The sequence below is a fragment of the Sphaeroforma arctica genome (assembly GCF_001186125.1).
Source record: "Sphaeroforma arctica JP610 unplaced genomic scaffold supercont1.353, whole genome shotgun sequence".
In the NCBI taxonomy this organism is placed as follows: domain Eukaryota; class Ichthyosporea; order Ichthyophonida; genus Sphaeroforma; species Sphaeroforma arctica.
The window spans coordinates 41,165-53,997 of NW_014040205.1; the positions used below are offsets into that span (position 1 = coordinate 41,165).

Here is a 12,833-nt window from a genome sequence, read left to right on the forward strand (position 1 = left end):
TAGCGCACAATCGTGATTTGTACTTGTCGACCATGCCGTCAATCATCTTCACTTTAAACACCCATTTACTAGAGACGATGAGGGCGTCATCGGGGACATCATCTGGCCGAAGTAGATTATATGTGCCTGCCTTTTTAAGACTATCCAGCTCGCGTTGCAGTGAAGCTCGCCAAAGGTCGGCATCGTCGCCTTTCAGTGCCTCGCGAATGGTGTGAGGTGTAAGCGGGTGCTCTTGTATTTTGAGGCAGGCATTGTAGACCTGGTGTACCGTATCATTATAGATGACCTGCTATTTTGTCAGTTCGTTCTCTGGTAATGGTTGCGTGCGGGCGTGTGTATCTGTGTTGATGTGTATGGGGAGGTCGTTGTCGTCGTCTTCATCGTCCGATCCGATAAGCCCGGGTCGTGCAGAGATACTAGATAGTGCCCTGTTGGTTGTTTTGCGTGCATGCTGCAGTGCCTATCGCCTATATTGTTTGTCAGCATGGTTTTGTTTTTAAGCGCGTTTCTTGTTTTCTAGAGCTCGTTGATACTTCTGTTTAGGGCTGAGTTCTTTGCCAGATTCGTATGAATGGTGGGATGCATTATATTTTGTCGCATTCACCGAGAGAATCCCTGTGTTTTCGAGGTCTGATGCCCATGACACACCCTTGCAGTGTTCTGCGTAGTGCCGTCTGCCGCTGACTGTGGTCCTGCACTTGAAGTGTTGATATCATGATGTATGTCAATTTCCCCCGGAATTCCTGTATCGGTCGTAGAGGCTGTGGTGTTGCGCTGAGCTGTTGTTAGCTCCCCTGGAAGTCTATCAGTGCGACTACCGGCAAGTATGCTAGTTGTAGGTGACTCCCCTGGAATACTAGTATTGGCAGTGTTGTTGTAATCTGTCATTTGTCGTGCGCGTTGACGCGTCATTCGCATGTTGTTAGGCAATGTGGGTTCTGTAAGTGTTCCCGAATTTTTGCGAGGTGGTAGTAACTAGCCCCGTAGCGTACGAGACGTGGGGTGTTTGTCGATATGTGTACTGAGTGATTCGTTGATCGTAGTTTCTAAGTTTGGCTCCGCCGTCGTGTTGGTAGCTGAGCTGCCAGAAGATGGTGTCGGAAGTAATGCAGGAGTAGAGAGGAGTACGTTGGTGATAGGACTTGTTGGTGGTCTATCATGGGTATTGGTTTGGTATGATTCTGTAGCTGTAGTCGAGGTGTTCGCTGTGTTGGTTTCAGTTTGGGTACTGGCATTCACGGTAGTAGGCATCTCGGGAGCTGACAGTGCGTCGTCGAGGTGTAGTGCGAATGTAAGTTCACGTATTGTGGGAATGTCCTTGTTGTCTTTTGCAAAGTGTAGGACTGGCGTCATACCGATCATTGTCCACGTAGGAAACGCACGATAATCAAATTTAACATCGTGGGAGTGGCATATCTTACCCGTTTTCACGTTATAGATTTTGCACTCATCGTAGTACTTGGATTGCCGATCATGGCCGAAGTATATACCTATGTTCGCTTTGTCGTCCATCTTGTCCTCACGTGACTGATTAATGAATGCCACCTGGCAACCAAAACGTGCATGTGTTTGATACGTTCGGTCGGTTTGCTGCCATAGAACACTTCCCAAGAGAACTTATTGTCCTTATTATGCTTATTCAGGTGCACTGATGATTCAAGTGTGGCATGCTGGAGTGCCTCGACCCACATGCGATCCGGCAAACCTACCTGCTTCATTATTGACAGCATAAGGTCGTGAATGGACTCGTTGGTCCGCTCGACTAGGCCATGTAATTGAGGTGTATTAGTAGGGATATTTTTCACCTTGATATGCTGTAATGTGTTGACCTGAATTCTTTGGAGACAAACTCCCCACCGCGATCACATTTGAGTTCCCTAAGGTTCGCAAGGTAGTCTTTTCCTATGTCTGTGTAGAAGACGTCCAATGTTGCAGTGGCATCGTCTTTATGTCTGAGTGGGTATACAAATGGTTGTCCGTTATTGGCATCGACATATTTAATATTGCATGTGTAGCCTGTTGGGGACGTTGGCAAACCCGCGTGGAGGTCAACGTGGAAAACTGTACCGACGGGTGGGACGTTGGCAAACCCGCGTGGAGGTCAACGTGGAAAACTGTACCGACGGGTGGTAGCGTGCTCTCGTCTTTGGTTGTGCGTGAGACTGGTCGTCGTCGCATCGTCCAATGTTGCAGTGGCATCGTCTTTATGTCTGAGTGGGTATACAAAAGGTTGTCCGTTATTGGCATCGACATATTTAATATTGCATGTGTAGCCTGTTGGGGACGTTGGCAAACCCGCGTGGAGGTCAACGTGGAAAACTGTACCGACGGGTGGTAGCGTGCTCTCGTCTTTGGTTGTGCGTGAGACTGGACATCATCGCATTTCCCCACGAAGCAAGGGTTGCAGAATGTAAGCGCGCGTGGACGAAGTATGCATTTTGCTTCGGCGTCTAATAGTGCTGTTATTGGTGGAACCACGTGCTTAGTGCTACCTGCGCGAGCAACGCAGACATACCGCCACTTAGGTGGTCCGGTAATCTCAGTACCATTCTGTAAGAACGTGTTGGCTGTGGTTTCGATGAGTTCCACATGGGAGTGTAACTGGAGTTTCGGTTGGTTGTAGTTGCGCGTGTTGGGTTGAAGCGGAAAAACCATAGTGATAAGCCCATCCTCCCTCTCAAGCTTGAGAAGTGCTTCTCTCCATGTTTGGATACGAAAAGGTATATTGCCGAAGAGACGTGTGTTTGGCTGTCGCCATGACTGTTTGAATGCGTCGTGCAGTGGTGCATCTGGCTCTAAACTGCGGTAGACAGGAACTTGTGCCTTATGTTTCTAAGCAAAGAGGTCGATGCCTATTTCGTCGAAGACATCAGTGACGTGCGTCTTGACTAGAGTTGGGTTTAACTTCCAGTCATCGTGTGAAGGCTTGGCTGGTGTGGTAGGTGTAATATTGCTCGTCGTTAGAGTGTTACGTGGGTCGCAGCGATGTCCTAGTCTATCATGCCAATTCTCGAAGGATTTGGCTGTGAAGTTAGCCACTGTATATTGTCCATTGTGATTTGGAATGCGATGTAATAGTTCATCGTTCTGGAGTAGGTGACACTCCGTTGGAACGGATTGATTGGGTTCCGGTGGGAGATATATCCCATAGTTATGCCGTTGTAGTAATTGTACGGATAATATATTCTGTGTTGCGGTTGGCATAATATGTACTGTTCCTAGGCCAGGGAGTACACCACGTTGAATAAGTATAAGTTGACTCTTATTACGAAACTCCACAATAAAGTGACCAGTGTGTAAACCTTTGACACCATCTGTATTAGAGCGTATATGAACCATTGCTCCAGAGTCGATAAGTGAGGCAGTAAGAGGTAACGTTTATGCGGGCACAGCCCTAGCAAAGTAGCATTGAGTATATTTAGTTTATAGTGGCACTCAGGTGTGTGGGGGAGTAGGGTGTAGAACTTTCGAACTATGTACAGTTTGAGTATTTGTGGACAGTGCCCCGCCCCTTTAGTTGTTCTTGATGCATGCCTCGTCGTTATGGCCAGGTTTGTTGTCGCACTTGCTACATGTGAGAGTCGAACGGTCGACGGGACATTTTTTCCCGATGCGATCCTTCGATCCGCATCGTCGACAGATAGATTTTCGTCAACCGTAAAAACTACGACCTGCTTCTTTGCACAAGGAACATGTGATCTCGCGAGGTTGGCGCTTATCTTTCACGTCTTTCGTGTCCGGCTGTGTGGTGATAGCGTTGATTTCTATTGTTGTATTGCGTGCCGGGATCTGATGATCGCCTTCGAACTTGAGAGTCATGCGATATACCTCATTGATGTCTAATTTGTCAGTGTCTAGATCGAAGATGTTGGATCGGAGTAGTTGATAGTCGTTGCCTAGACTATAGAGTAATGCGCAGATGATGTGTTTATCTGGAATTACCTCACCGACATCGAGAAGTCCCTGACGAATTTCCTTCAAGGTCTGCATTGTCTTCTCTGTAGTACCCGATGCCTTGAAGTTGACGAGACGCTTCATACCGTCCCAGAAGCGCCCATGGGTACCAGTGTTGCTTGTAATACAGATGTAGTTGAAGAAGTCAGAGGGTGATTTCGAGTAGTGGTTTTGTATACTGTATTGATCAGCTCTTCCTGGATAGAAACAATCATACTACGGCGACATCTTGCATCAGCGAGCGTGTCTGTACCGCAGAGTTCGTCACAATCGGGATGTAGGCGATGCAAAACACAATAATGTGCAAGTTCCACTTTGATGCCCATAATCCAAGATCCGAAGTTTTCCCAGTTCTCTAGTTTTGTTTGCTTGTACACGTCCTTGTACTTGGGGCACTCAGAAAGTGGGATACCGGGATCGTCGGCAGTGATGCCATATTTGTCTGCATAAGAGGCTGGTTTTGGCTTTGTTGCGTGTTCGAATTAGTCGATGACAACAAGTTTTTCTTGAAGCTCGATGCGTACGGAATCAAGCTCGGCTTGAAAAACACTGAGATTGTCGGTGGACTGTTCCGTTTGCTCGTATAAGCGGGACTGTGGTTTCGTGAGGCGCTCGGAGATTTATGGGTGTTCTGATTTGAGCGTGTCGTATTTAGCGATGAGTAGTTTGTGATCATCTCCAAGTTCGACATTATGCCGTTTGAAACGGTCGACCTCAGCTTGTAGTTCTTGATTGCGTTTGCTTACGTGGTATAGGTCACTCTTGGCAAATATCAGGTGGGCTAGTGCCGTAGCTGTGGAAGCGCAGACTTCTTGTCGGCTGATGGGAAGTACCTGGATGAGTTTGCGAATGGCGATTAAGTGTGTATTGGCAGATTCAAGATTGCTGTATACGGAGCATTGAGGCCAGTATTCTCGTGCGAATGCTAATGCGGCATCTAGATTATCAAAGCGTGTTGGCCATTTGACCATTTTTGGGCTGTCCATAGTGATTCGTATAGGTGAAATCACTTGCGTGTGAGTTTGTGGTACTTACGTGTAAGTTGTGATGGCGACTGTTAGGATGTAAGGGAATTTGCAGATATAAGAAATTGTGTGCGTAATGTGTAGCTGTGAGTTTAGGGTGTGTGTGGCGTAGTGTGTAGCGTGGTGTGGTTGGATGTGTATTGACTTACTATCGTGTCTAATCGAGGCCCATGACCTGTTAGACAATTGAGTTACGGAGGAAGTGAGCTTTATTTCCCCTCCACTGAGGGTTCTTATTTAACTCTACCGCTTAGGGCGAGAGTCTCTGAATTCCTTTCATAGGTGTCGTATATATGTTTTGACACCTGATAGTTCTAGTACCGAACTGTATTTTGTTATCAATTTGCTGACTGCTGGATTGTTTGTTTGGTCCTGACAGTATTAAACGATGGGCGCTTGGAGCGACCCAACTGTCATATTTATAACCAACCCTAAATGAAGTTTTCTCAAAACCTGGCGTTGCGTCCGTATGCACAAAGTTAAGCTGAATGAATAAAACAATATTAAATTGGTCATGGCAGCGGTTCTCGACAATACTAGGCATAACAGCGGTGCGCAAAAATGCTAGACATAACAGCGGTGCGCGATAATGCTAGGTATAACAGCGATGCACAATAATGCTAGGCATAACAGCGGTGCGCGATAATGCTAGGTATAACTAGCTTACTTACCTTGAATTTGCAACCACATTTTATGGAATGTCTAGTGCGGTGAACATGAACTCGGTTAGTTTCCGGCTATACTTTTCTTCTCCTCACTTCTTGGCGCCTCGCTAATTTTGCGGTAGTAGCGCTTCAATTGCAACCCAATATACTTTTCCCTCGCTTCAAGTCTGCGCCGCTACATAGCACCACTCCCATTTTTGGCAGCAAGAGTATCGCAAAACAACTTCCTCCCAGATACATCCTTGTAGAATGTTCTCAGGTATATGATTGTACTCACGTTTGCGTTTTATTGGGCGGTCCCAGAATGTCGTATTGGGTACCAATTTTGGCAGACCGCGTTCCAGGTATGTTATCTCCAGCCTCATCACTGTCACCGCCATCACTGCCATCACTACTGTTATTTCCCTCAACGTCTGTGTTGTGTTCGCTTGCGCGAAAATGCTCGGCATAACAGCGGTGCGCGATAACGCTAGGCACAACTAGCTTACCTACTTTTAATTTGCAACCACATTTTATGGAATACATACAGCCTAGTGCGGTGAACTGGAGCTCGGTTAGTTTCCTGCTCTACTAACCTTCTCCTCACCTCTTGGCGCCTCGCTAATTTTGCGTTTGTACTGCTTCTATCGCAACTCAGTACCTTGTTTCCTCGCTTCAAGTCTGCGCCGCTACATAGCACCACTCCCATCTTGGCAGCAAGAGAATTGCAAAACAACTTTGCCTGAGCATAGCTTGAAAATGTTCTATCTGGATGAAGTTCTTCCTTCTAGACACATCCTGTTAGAATATTCTCAGGTGTATGATCGTACTCATATTTGCGTTTCATTGGGCGGCCCCAGAAAGAATGGCTCTCATAGCCGTTGTAGTGGCTCGGGGAAGATAGTTGGGAAGAATTGGTCCGTAACTGTTTGAAGTTTGGGCCAAGTGAGTCGACGATAGAGATTATGTGCTGGGTCTGCAATTCAGGCCGGTGCTGACAAGAAACTGACACCATCGAGTGCGCCCTCCTGCCATATATTTGCTTTCTGGCATACTAAGTAGCGTATCTATCTCTGTGGGTCGAATCGGGTCTTCACCGTGTAGTGCCGTGGAATGGATTAGCACAGAGTACGAAATATCGAATAGAACCAGAATATTCGTCATAGTTCGGACGATGGATTTACCCGGTATGTGCTGGTTGACCTGGATTAAAAGTATCGCAGGCGGGACGGTCAACAGATAACTTGGCTTGGACCGAAATTAAATAGCAGTAGTACTTTAATAGCGTGATTGGCTGGGGTATATGGGGAACATCTGTTGATGTGTTAGAGACAGGTGTGGATACGGGTTTTGTTTGGGAAACCTAAACTATTTAATGCCCGTGATGATGGCTGCTGCTTGGATGAGTACTGAGTTATAGCGCTAAAACAGGAGGGAGAGTGGGAAACTCATGTATTTAGAGAGTTTAGGCTTGTTATGTGTGGGTGCCATCTTCAGGGAAGATACTGTGTATTCCAAGGGGCATCTGCAAACGTCGGCGTAACAAGCTCATCATTTATATGGAATGTTGACGTCGCGTGTCGCAAGTTGGTAGATCGTACTCGAGGTTTGACAATGACACCCTGTTCGAGGCCAGATTTACGTCCTCAAGCATCAATGTCGTCTAAGAAGGGCTGGAGCAAAACCGGTTGTGAAGCTTGAATCGGTGTGTCGTCGACAAATAAATAAGAGCGGAGAAGCTTGGGCCAACATTGTTAAGCTAGTATTGTATTGTATGACAGCCAAGGATTCTATGTAGATAATAAAAATATGGAGGCCAACGATTGTGTAATAGCCGGGCCTCCACATTAGACTCTATGTTATAAACGGACTCTTAAGAAGTACGTAAACTATAAACGTACTCTTAATAGAACAAGGAACTTAAGTTTCCTAAATGGTTTTAACGGTTTTAGTAATTAATACCTTTTCCATTTTACATATCAGATATTTGGACAAGGCCGTTATAAGGCCCCGGTAAAATATCAAACATAAGATTTGGTCTAGTTCTATTAATTATATTTACTTTCCAAATCTATTTATATCTGAATACTTCGGTAGCGAGATGGCTCAACCGAATATAGGTTTCTAGGGACTATTAACGTTACCTAGCTTATCCTCCGTTCAGCCAACCAGATGTGCCAGTCTGATGTAGGCTAAGCCGGTAATTCTTAATAAGTGGCAAGTTATTGATTAATGCAATAACTATGGACATCAAGAGTACTTTTCTTTTTTCTTCTTCTATTCTTTTTTTCTAAAGATAGGATTTTATGAGTCTCTCGGATTCGCTCCAACGAAACATTCCATAGTTTCTAATAGAGCGACAACGAAACTAAATAAAATCCCTTCGGCGAAAACAGTACTGAGAGGATTATATATAGGCAATGTCTCAGACTCGGGTAGATACCCTCTCAAATAGCGCACAGAGGCAGTTGATCCAATTTTTGGGCAATCCAAGGTGGGGGAGTGCCCACAGGAGCAGGAGAGCAACCTTCTCATATGCCTTTATAATGTTCAGACAAACCTCGTTCTACTCATCTTCCTACTGTGTCTCAGATTTCATGGCGTCGAGTGCTTGGGCATGACAGGAGTATCGTGATTTAAAGCCAGCTTGGGTAGCATGGATAGCAGAGCCAGGTTGGCACGTAATCAACTTGAAGAAGCTGTACTTCTCAAAAGCGCGTCTGACCATTTGCGTTAGCGCCATAGGGCGAAAGTCGACGGGGGAGGTGATATCTACATCGGGATGTTTTCGGGTACTCATTCAGGAGAGTGCAGCTCAGGGCTACAGATAAGATACCCGCCTTCAGTAGCTCAGTGAATACTTCGGCAAAGAGTTTAATCAGTTATAGACTATTGATATCACAAGAGCATCCTGATATTGTTCTGCGTTCGGTGGAGCGCTTCACTGCGGCCTTCAGGAGGAGGGTGTAGACACTGTCAAGGCCAGACCCCTTATTGGGATAGCGTAGTATAGCCTTCATTACATCATCGGGGCGTATGGCGGGAGTTACATCTGGCGAGGGTTCGGTATCCGGTAAAACCACGTTCGGGTTTATGGAGTTGCATAGGTCCTCAAAGTAGCCAGTGAGCGTGGCGCCTGTGTCATCGGCACCCGGTATGCAGGGTTGGCGTGGAGATCGTCGTTGGTACACAATATGTTTAAGCATTTCAGTATTGCTTTGGGCGATCATACGTAGGAAAAATTGTGTCGCTTCGCATCTTTGCGTGTCATCCTTGTGCAGGAGCCATGCTAATCTTCTGTGTATTTTCCATTTTAGTTTAACATGAGACACCACCGAAGTGAACTCATAGCGGGGATCTTCAGAGTCCTTCTGTATGTGGTGTACGGAATTGACGACATTTTTTTCGTCACATTTTACGCCCACCACGGCACTTACAAAGTTATACCCCTCCTGCGGGGAAAAATCATTTATTTAGGCAGATTTTTTAATTTTGACATAAAGAATTAGGGACCGAACTTTGAGAATTTCGAGGGATCTTGATGTTTTTATTAATAGTAAAATTTGTAAAAAAAAACAAAAAAACAGGCATATGTAAATAGCCTCTTTTGAAAATTACACAAAAAGTGTTTCCTACTATGAAAAAAGCGAAAACAAAGTACAAGAAGGGAGTAAATAAAAAATAACTAAATTACTCGCGCATCGCGACTGGCGAAGAATGCTGTACATAAATAAATAGCAAGTGTATTTATTTAGCGGCCAACAAGCCGGCAGCGGCCAAGGGGTGAATTTGATGAATTTGTGTGAAGCTGCGAAGCCCGAACTTCCGGAGGGCCGAATGCAAAGGCCCACATTGGGTGGTTGGGCCACATCGTGAGTTCATGCCTTCATGTGACAAGAAGCAAGTGTTGTTTTAAAACAAATTTAAAAAAAAGAACCAAAATATATAGGTAAATAAATACATACATATTTTTAAAACATATACCACTATGTATTTTTTAATTTTTTAAAAAACAAAAACAAAAATTATCCTGTATGTACAAACAAATAAACCAATTTTATTGTTATTTTTAATTTTTATTAGAGGGCTATGAATAAAATACTGCTGTAAATTCAAATAAATCTTATTGTTATTATATATATAAATATGGCGACACTAAGCACTCTGCCGAGTGCCGAGTGCCGACCCCAGGCCCCGACTCTCCGTGTCCTGAGAGACTGAGAGTGAGGAGTTATTTAGGGTTGAAGTCTCTGGTTCTGGTACACTACATACTCATAGTGAGATAACGACATTTAACTCAACATAGGGGTCGGGATCGGGGGCGGTTAGGGGATAGGGGATAGGGGTTGGGGTTCAGGGCTCAGGGCTCAGGACTCAGGGCTCAGGGCTCAGGGCTCAGGACTCAGGGCTCAGGGCTCAGGGCTCAGGGCTCAGGGCTCAGGGCTCAGGGCTCAGTGCTCAGGGCTCAGGGCTCAGGGCTCAGGGCCGCAAACCTCAAATTTAGGGGATCCTCAGTTCCTCACTCTCAGTCACTCATTCGCTCAGACTTCAGAAGTTCAGACTTTGCCCTTTTGTTTTGCTCCTGGTAATTTTCTCTTCAGCAAAACTCTTATAGAATATATATTTAGAATTTTAGATAGACCATATTTGGTAATTCGAATTGACGAATGCCATCGGAATCCAACTCCTGCCTCAGGCCCTCAGCCTGCAAATTGCAAAAGACTTTCAGACTTTCACTGAGGACTGAGTCACTGGGTTTCTGAGCCCTGAGGTCTGAGCCCTGAGGTCTGAGCCCTGAGGTCTGAGCCCTGAGGTCTGAGCCCTGAGGTCTGAGCCCTCTGAGGACTGAGGACTGAGGACTCTGAACTCAGAAGTCAGAAGTCAGGACTCTCAGGACCTGAGTCAGGACTCTCAGGACTCAGGATTCAGGAATGAGGAGTCGAGGACTGAGGAGTATGTGATAAAATACCGCTTTATGGATCTACGATTCTACAGAAGTCCATACAGCCCCGCGAGAGAATCGAGTTGTCGACGCTCTCCAGACTCCGATCAGAAAAACAAACAATAGTAAAGTATCATAAATACATATAATTTTTAAAATACGGCCATGTGTGTATATAAAATGCGTCCGAGTGGGGACTATTTGTTAAAAAAAAATTGCCTTCTTAAAAAACATTAAAAAACATAGCCTTCTAAAAATTAAACACTTCTAAATTGAAACATGGGGAATTTGGGATAACTCACTGGGCCCTCTCAGGGACAGGGCCTGGGCTACTCTAGTAGAGTAGGGCGGTAGGGCCCAGGCCCCAGGGCCCCGGGCCTGAGGCCTGGGCGAGAGGGCGGCAGCCGGACCGGCAGGGCCGGTAAATAATATACGAAATGGATCGGCTAGGCTCTCTACTCTCTGACTTGTGCTTGAATATTTACAACACTTTTTTCCCCTTCAACTTCAAAATGTGTCTAATAAATTTAAAATAAATATATACAAAATGTAGTCACATTTTTAGGGCACATGTTTCCTGTGTATGAATAGCCTTCTTCGTGAATATTCTAGAGGGCTATGCAAGTGTCGTATTTAGATAGACTCCGACTCACTGACTCACTCGGCTCATGTTTGGGGGTTTTTTTTTAAACTTATGGCAATTGCTCTCTGTTTGCTATAAGCAAGTAGCCTACTAATTACTGAGAGAGATTTGTCTACTGGCATCATGTGCATAAAACTTGATCTCAAATCTTCATAACACAACTTTTTAAGCCTCTTTGCATTGTAACAATCCCATAGCTACCAGAGAATACCTGAGAGAAATGAAAGTCAATCACTTTTCCATACTAGTGGCTGCACTGACTCTTGCCATTAACGGGGGTATGTGCAGTCCTATCACCACTCAAACAAGTCCCAACAGCGAAGTTATTTCTTACAATCGGTTCGACCTCATGATTCAAGATTTACAGATGGCTGTGCACAACTTGTTCTTCAAAGAGAACCCCACCAGCAGGACTGATACTACCTCATCCCCGTTAGTGCTAGATGTTAACTACAATAAATATAACGTCGGGGATGAACCTGATGTATTGGTGGACTACGGGGCCCCTTTCACTGGCTGTTTCGGCATGTTCCGTGACGCTAAAGATTGCCAATCAGAGAAACCAAACGATTCTGTAGTGAGTGAAGATCCCACTAATCCTAGTAACCGAGTTATGAGTATCAAGTTTGCCGGTGGAGTGTATGGGACAGATGCGCCGAATACTGGTGGTCAATTTTATTCTAATACACTACAGAACTTGGACGGATTGAGAGAGGCAACTCTCGAATACTCAGTATACTTCCCCGAAGATTTTGATTTCAAGTATGTTTTACATCCTTCGACCTTCGTGCTGTGTGAATATATTTGTAACCTATTATTATATGAACACACAATATTGTCGTATATGCGTATCTTCACGTGTATGTATTCTCTAGTAGCAATGGTATGACGCTATGTTGTCTATCATCCCCATATACTATATATCTATATACGCGTATACGTGAGCACACACAAACAACGTGTACACACACAAACATATTTTTCCACACACACACACAAATACAAAACCTCATATACAACACACACACACACACACACACACACACACACACACACTACTACACACACACACACACACATATATATATATATATTTATCTACCATACACACACACACACACACACACACACACACACACACACACACACACACACATATATATATATATATATATATATACAAACACACACATACACAACACACACACAAACACACACACACACACACACACACACACACACACACATATATATATATATATATATACATTTATATACATCACACACATATACACACAAACACTCACACGAATATATATATATATATATAGTAAAAATATAACTATATATACATATATACATATATACATATACATTTATATTTGTATATATGTACAAATGTATATGGATATATTTATACTTTATGTGTATTTGTATATATGTTTATTATTGCATGTATATATATATATATATGAATGTATGTATATATGTAATATATGTATATATGTATATATGTATATTGATATATTTATACATATAAGTATGTATATATGGATACAAATCTTCATACGTGTGTTTATATACAAGTAGTCAGTACGTATATGTCGATGATTGTATATGTGCAT

General features: G+C 44.1%; 4 protein-coding genes across 4 annotated transcripts in view; 1 reads left to right on the plus strand and 3 right to left on the minus strand.

The window, feature by feature from the left end:
• Window positions 1–1,801: 1,801 nt before the first annotated feature.
• SARC_05500 (hypothetical protein) lies at window positions 1,802–2,655 on the minus strand (the record flags this gene model as incomplete). The annotated part of the gene is made up of 2 exons (XM_014300629.1): window positions 1,802–2,061; window positions 2,091–2,655. 2 exons carry the CDS (start codon window positions 2,653–2,655, stop codon window positions 1,802–1,804), a joined length of 825 nt encoding a protein of 274 aa, XP_014156104.1.
• A 1,919-nt stretch (window positions 2,656–4,574) lies between these two features.
• On the minus strand, window positions 4,575–4,940 carry SARC_05501 (hypothetical protein; the record flags this gene model as incomplete). Its single annotated transcript, XM_014300630.1, has 1 exon — window positions 4,575–4,940. The coding sequence occupies one exon, from the start codon at window positions 4,938–4,940 to the stop codon at window positions 4,575–4,577; it is 366 nt and encodes a 121-aa protein (XP_014156105.1).
• A 3,565-nt stretch (window positions 4,941–8,505) lies between these two features.
• SARC_05502 (hypothetical protein) lies at window positions 8,506–8,853 on the minus strand (the record flags this gene model as incomplete). The annotated part of the gene is made up of 1 exon (XM_014300631.1): window positions 8,506–8,853. One exon carries the CDS (start codon window positions 8,851–8,853, stop codon window positions 8,506–8,508), a length of 348 nt encoding a protein of 115 aa, XP_014156106.1.
• Window positions 8,854–11,150: 2,297 nt separating this feature from the next.
• The window catches only part of SARC_05503 (hypothetical protein), a 4,168-nt gene continuing 2,485 nt past the window's right edge, over window positions 11,151–12,833 (plus strand). Inside the window, exon 1 of the mRNA XM_014300632.1 lies at window positions 11,151–11,970. Coding sequence (XP_014156107.1) covers window positions 11,429–11,970 — 542 coding nt within the window. The 5' untranslated portion in view covers window positions 11,151–11,428. The remainder of the gene's footprint in view (window positions 11,971–12,833) is intronic.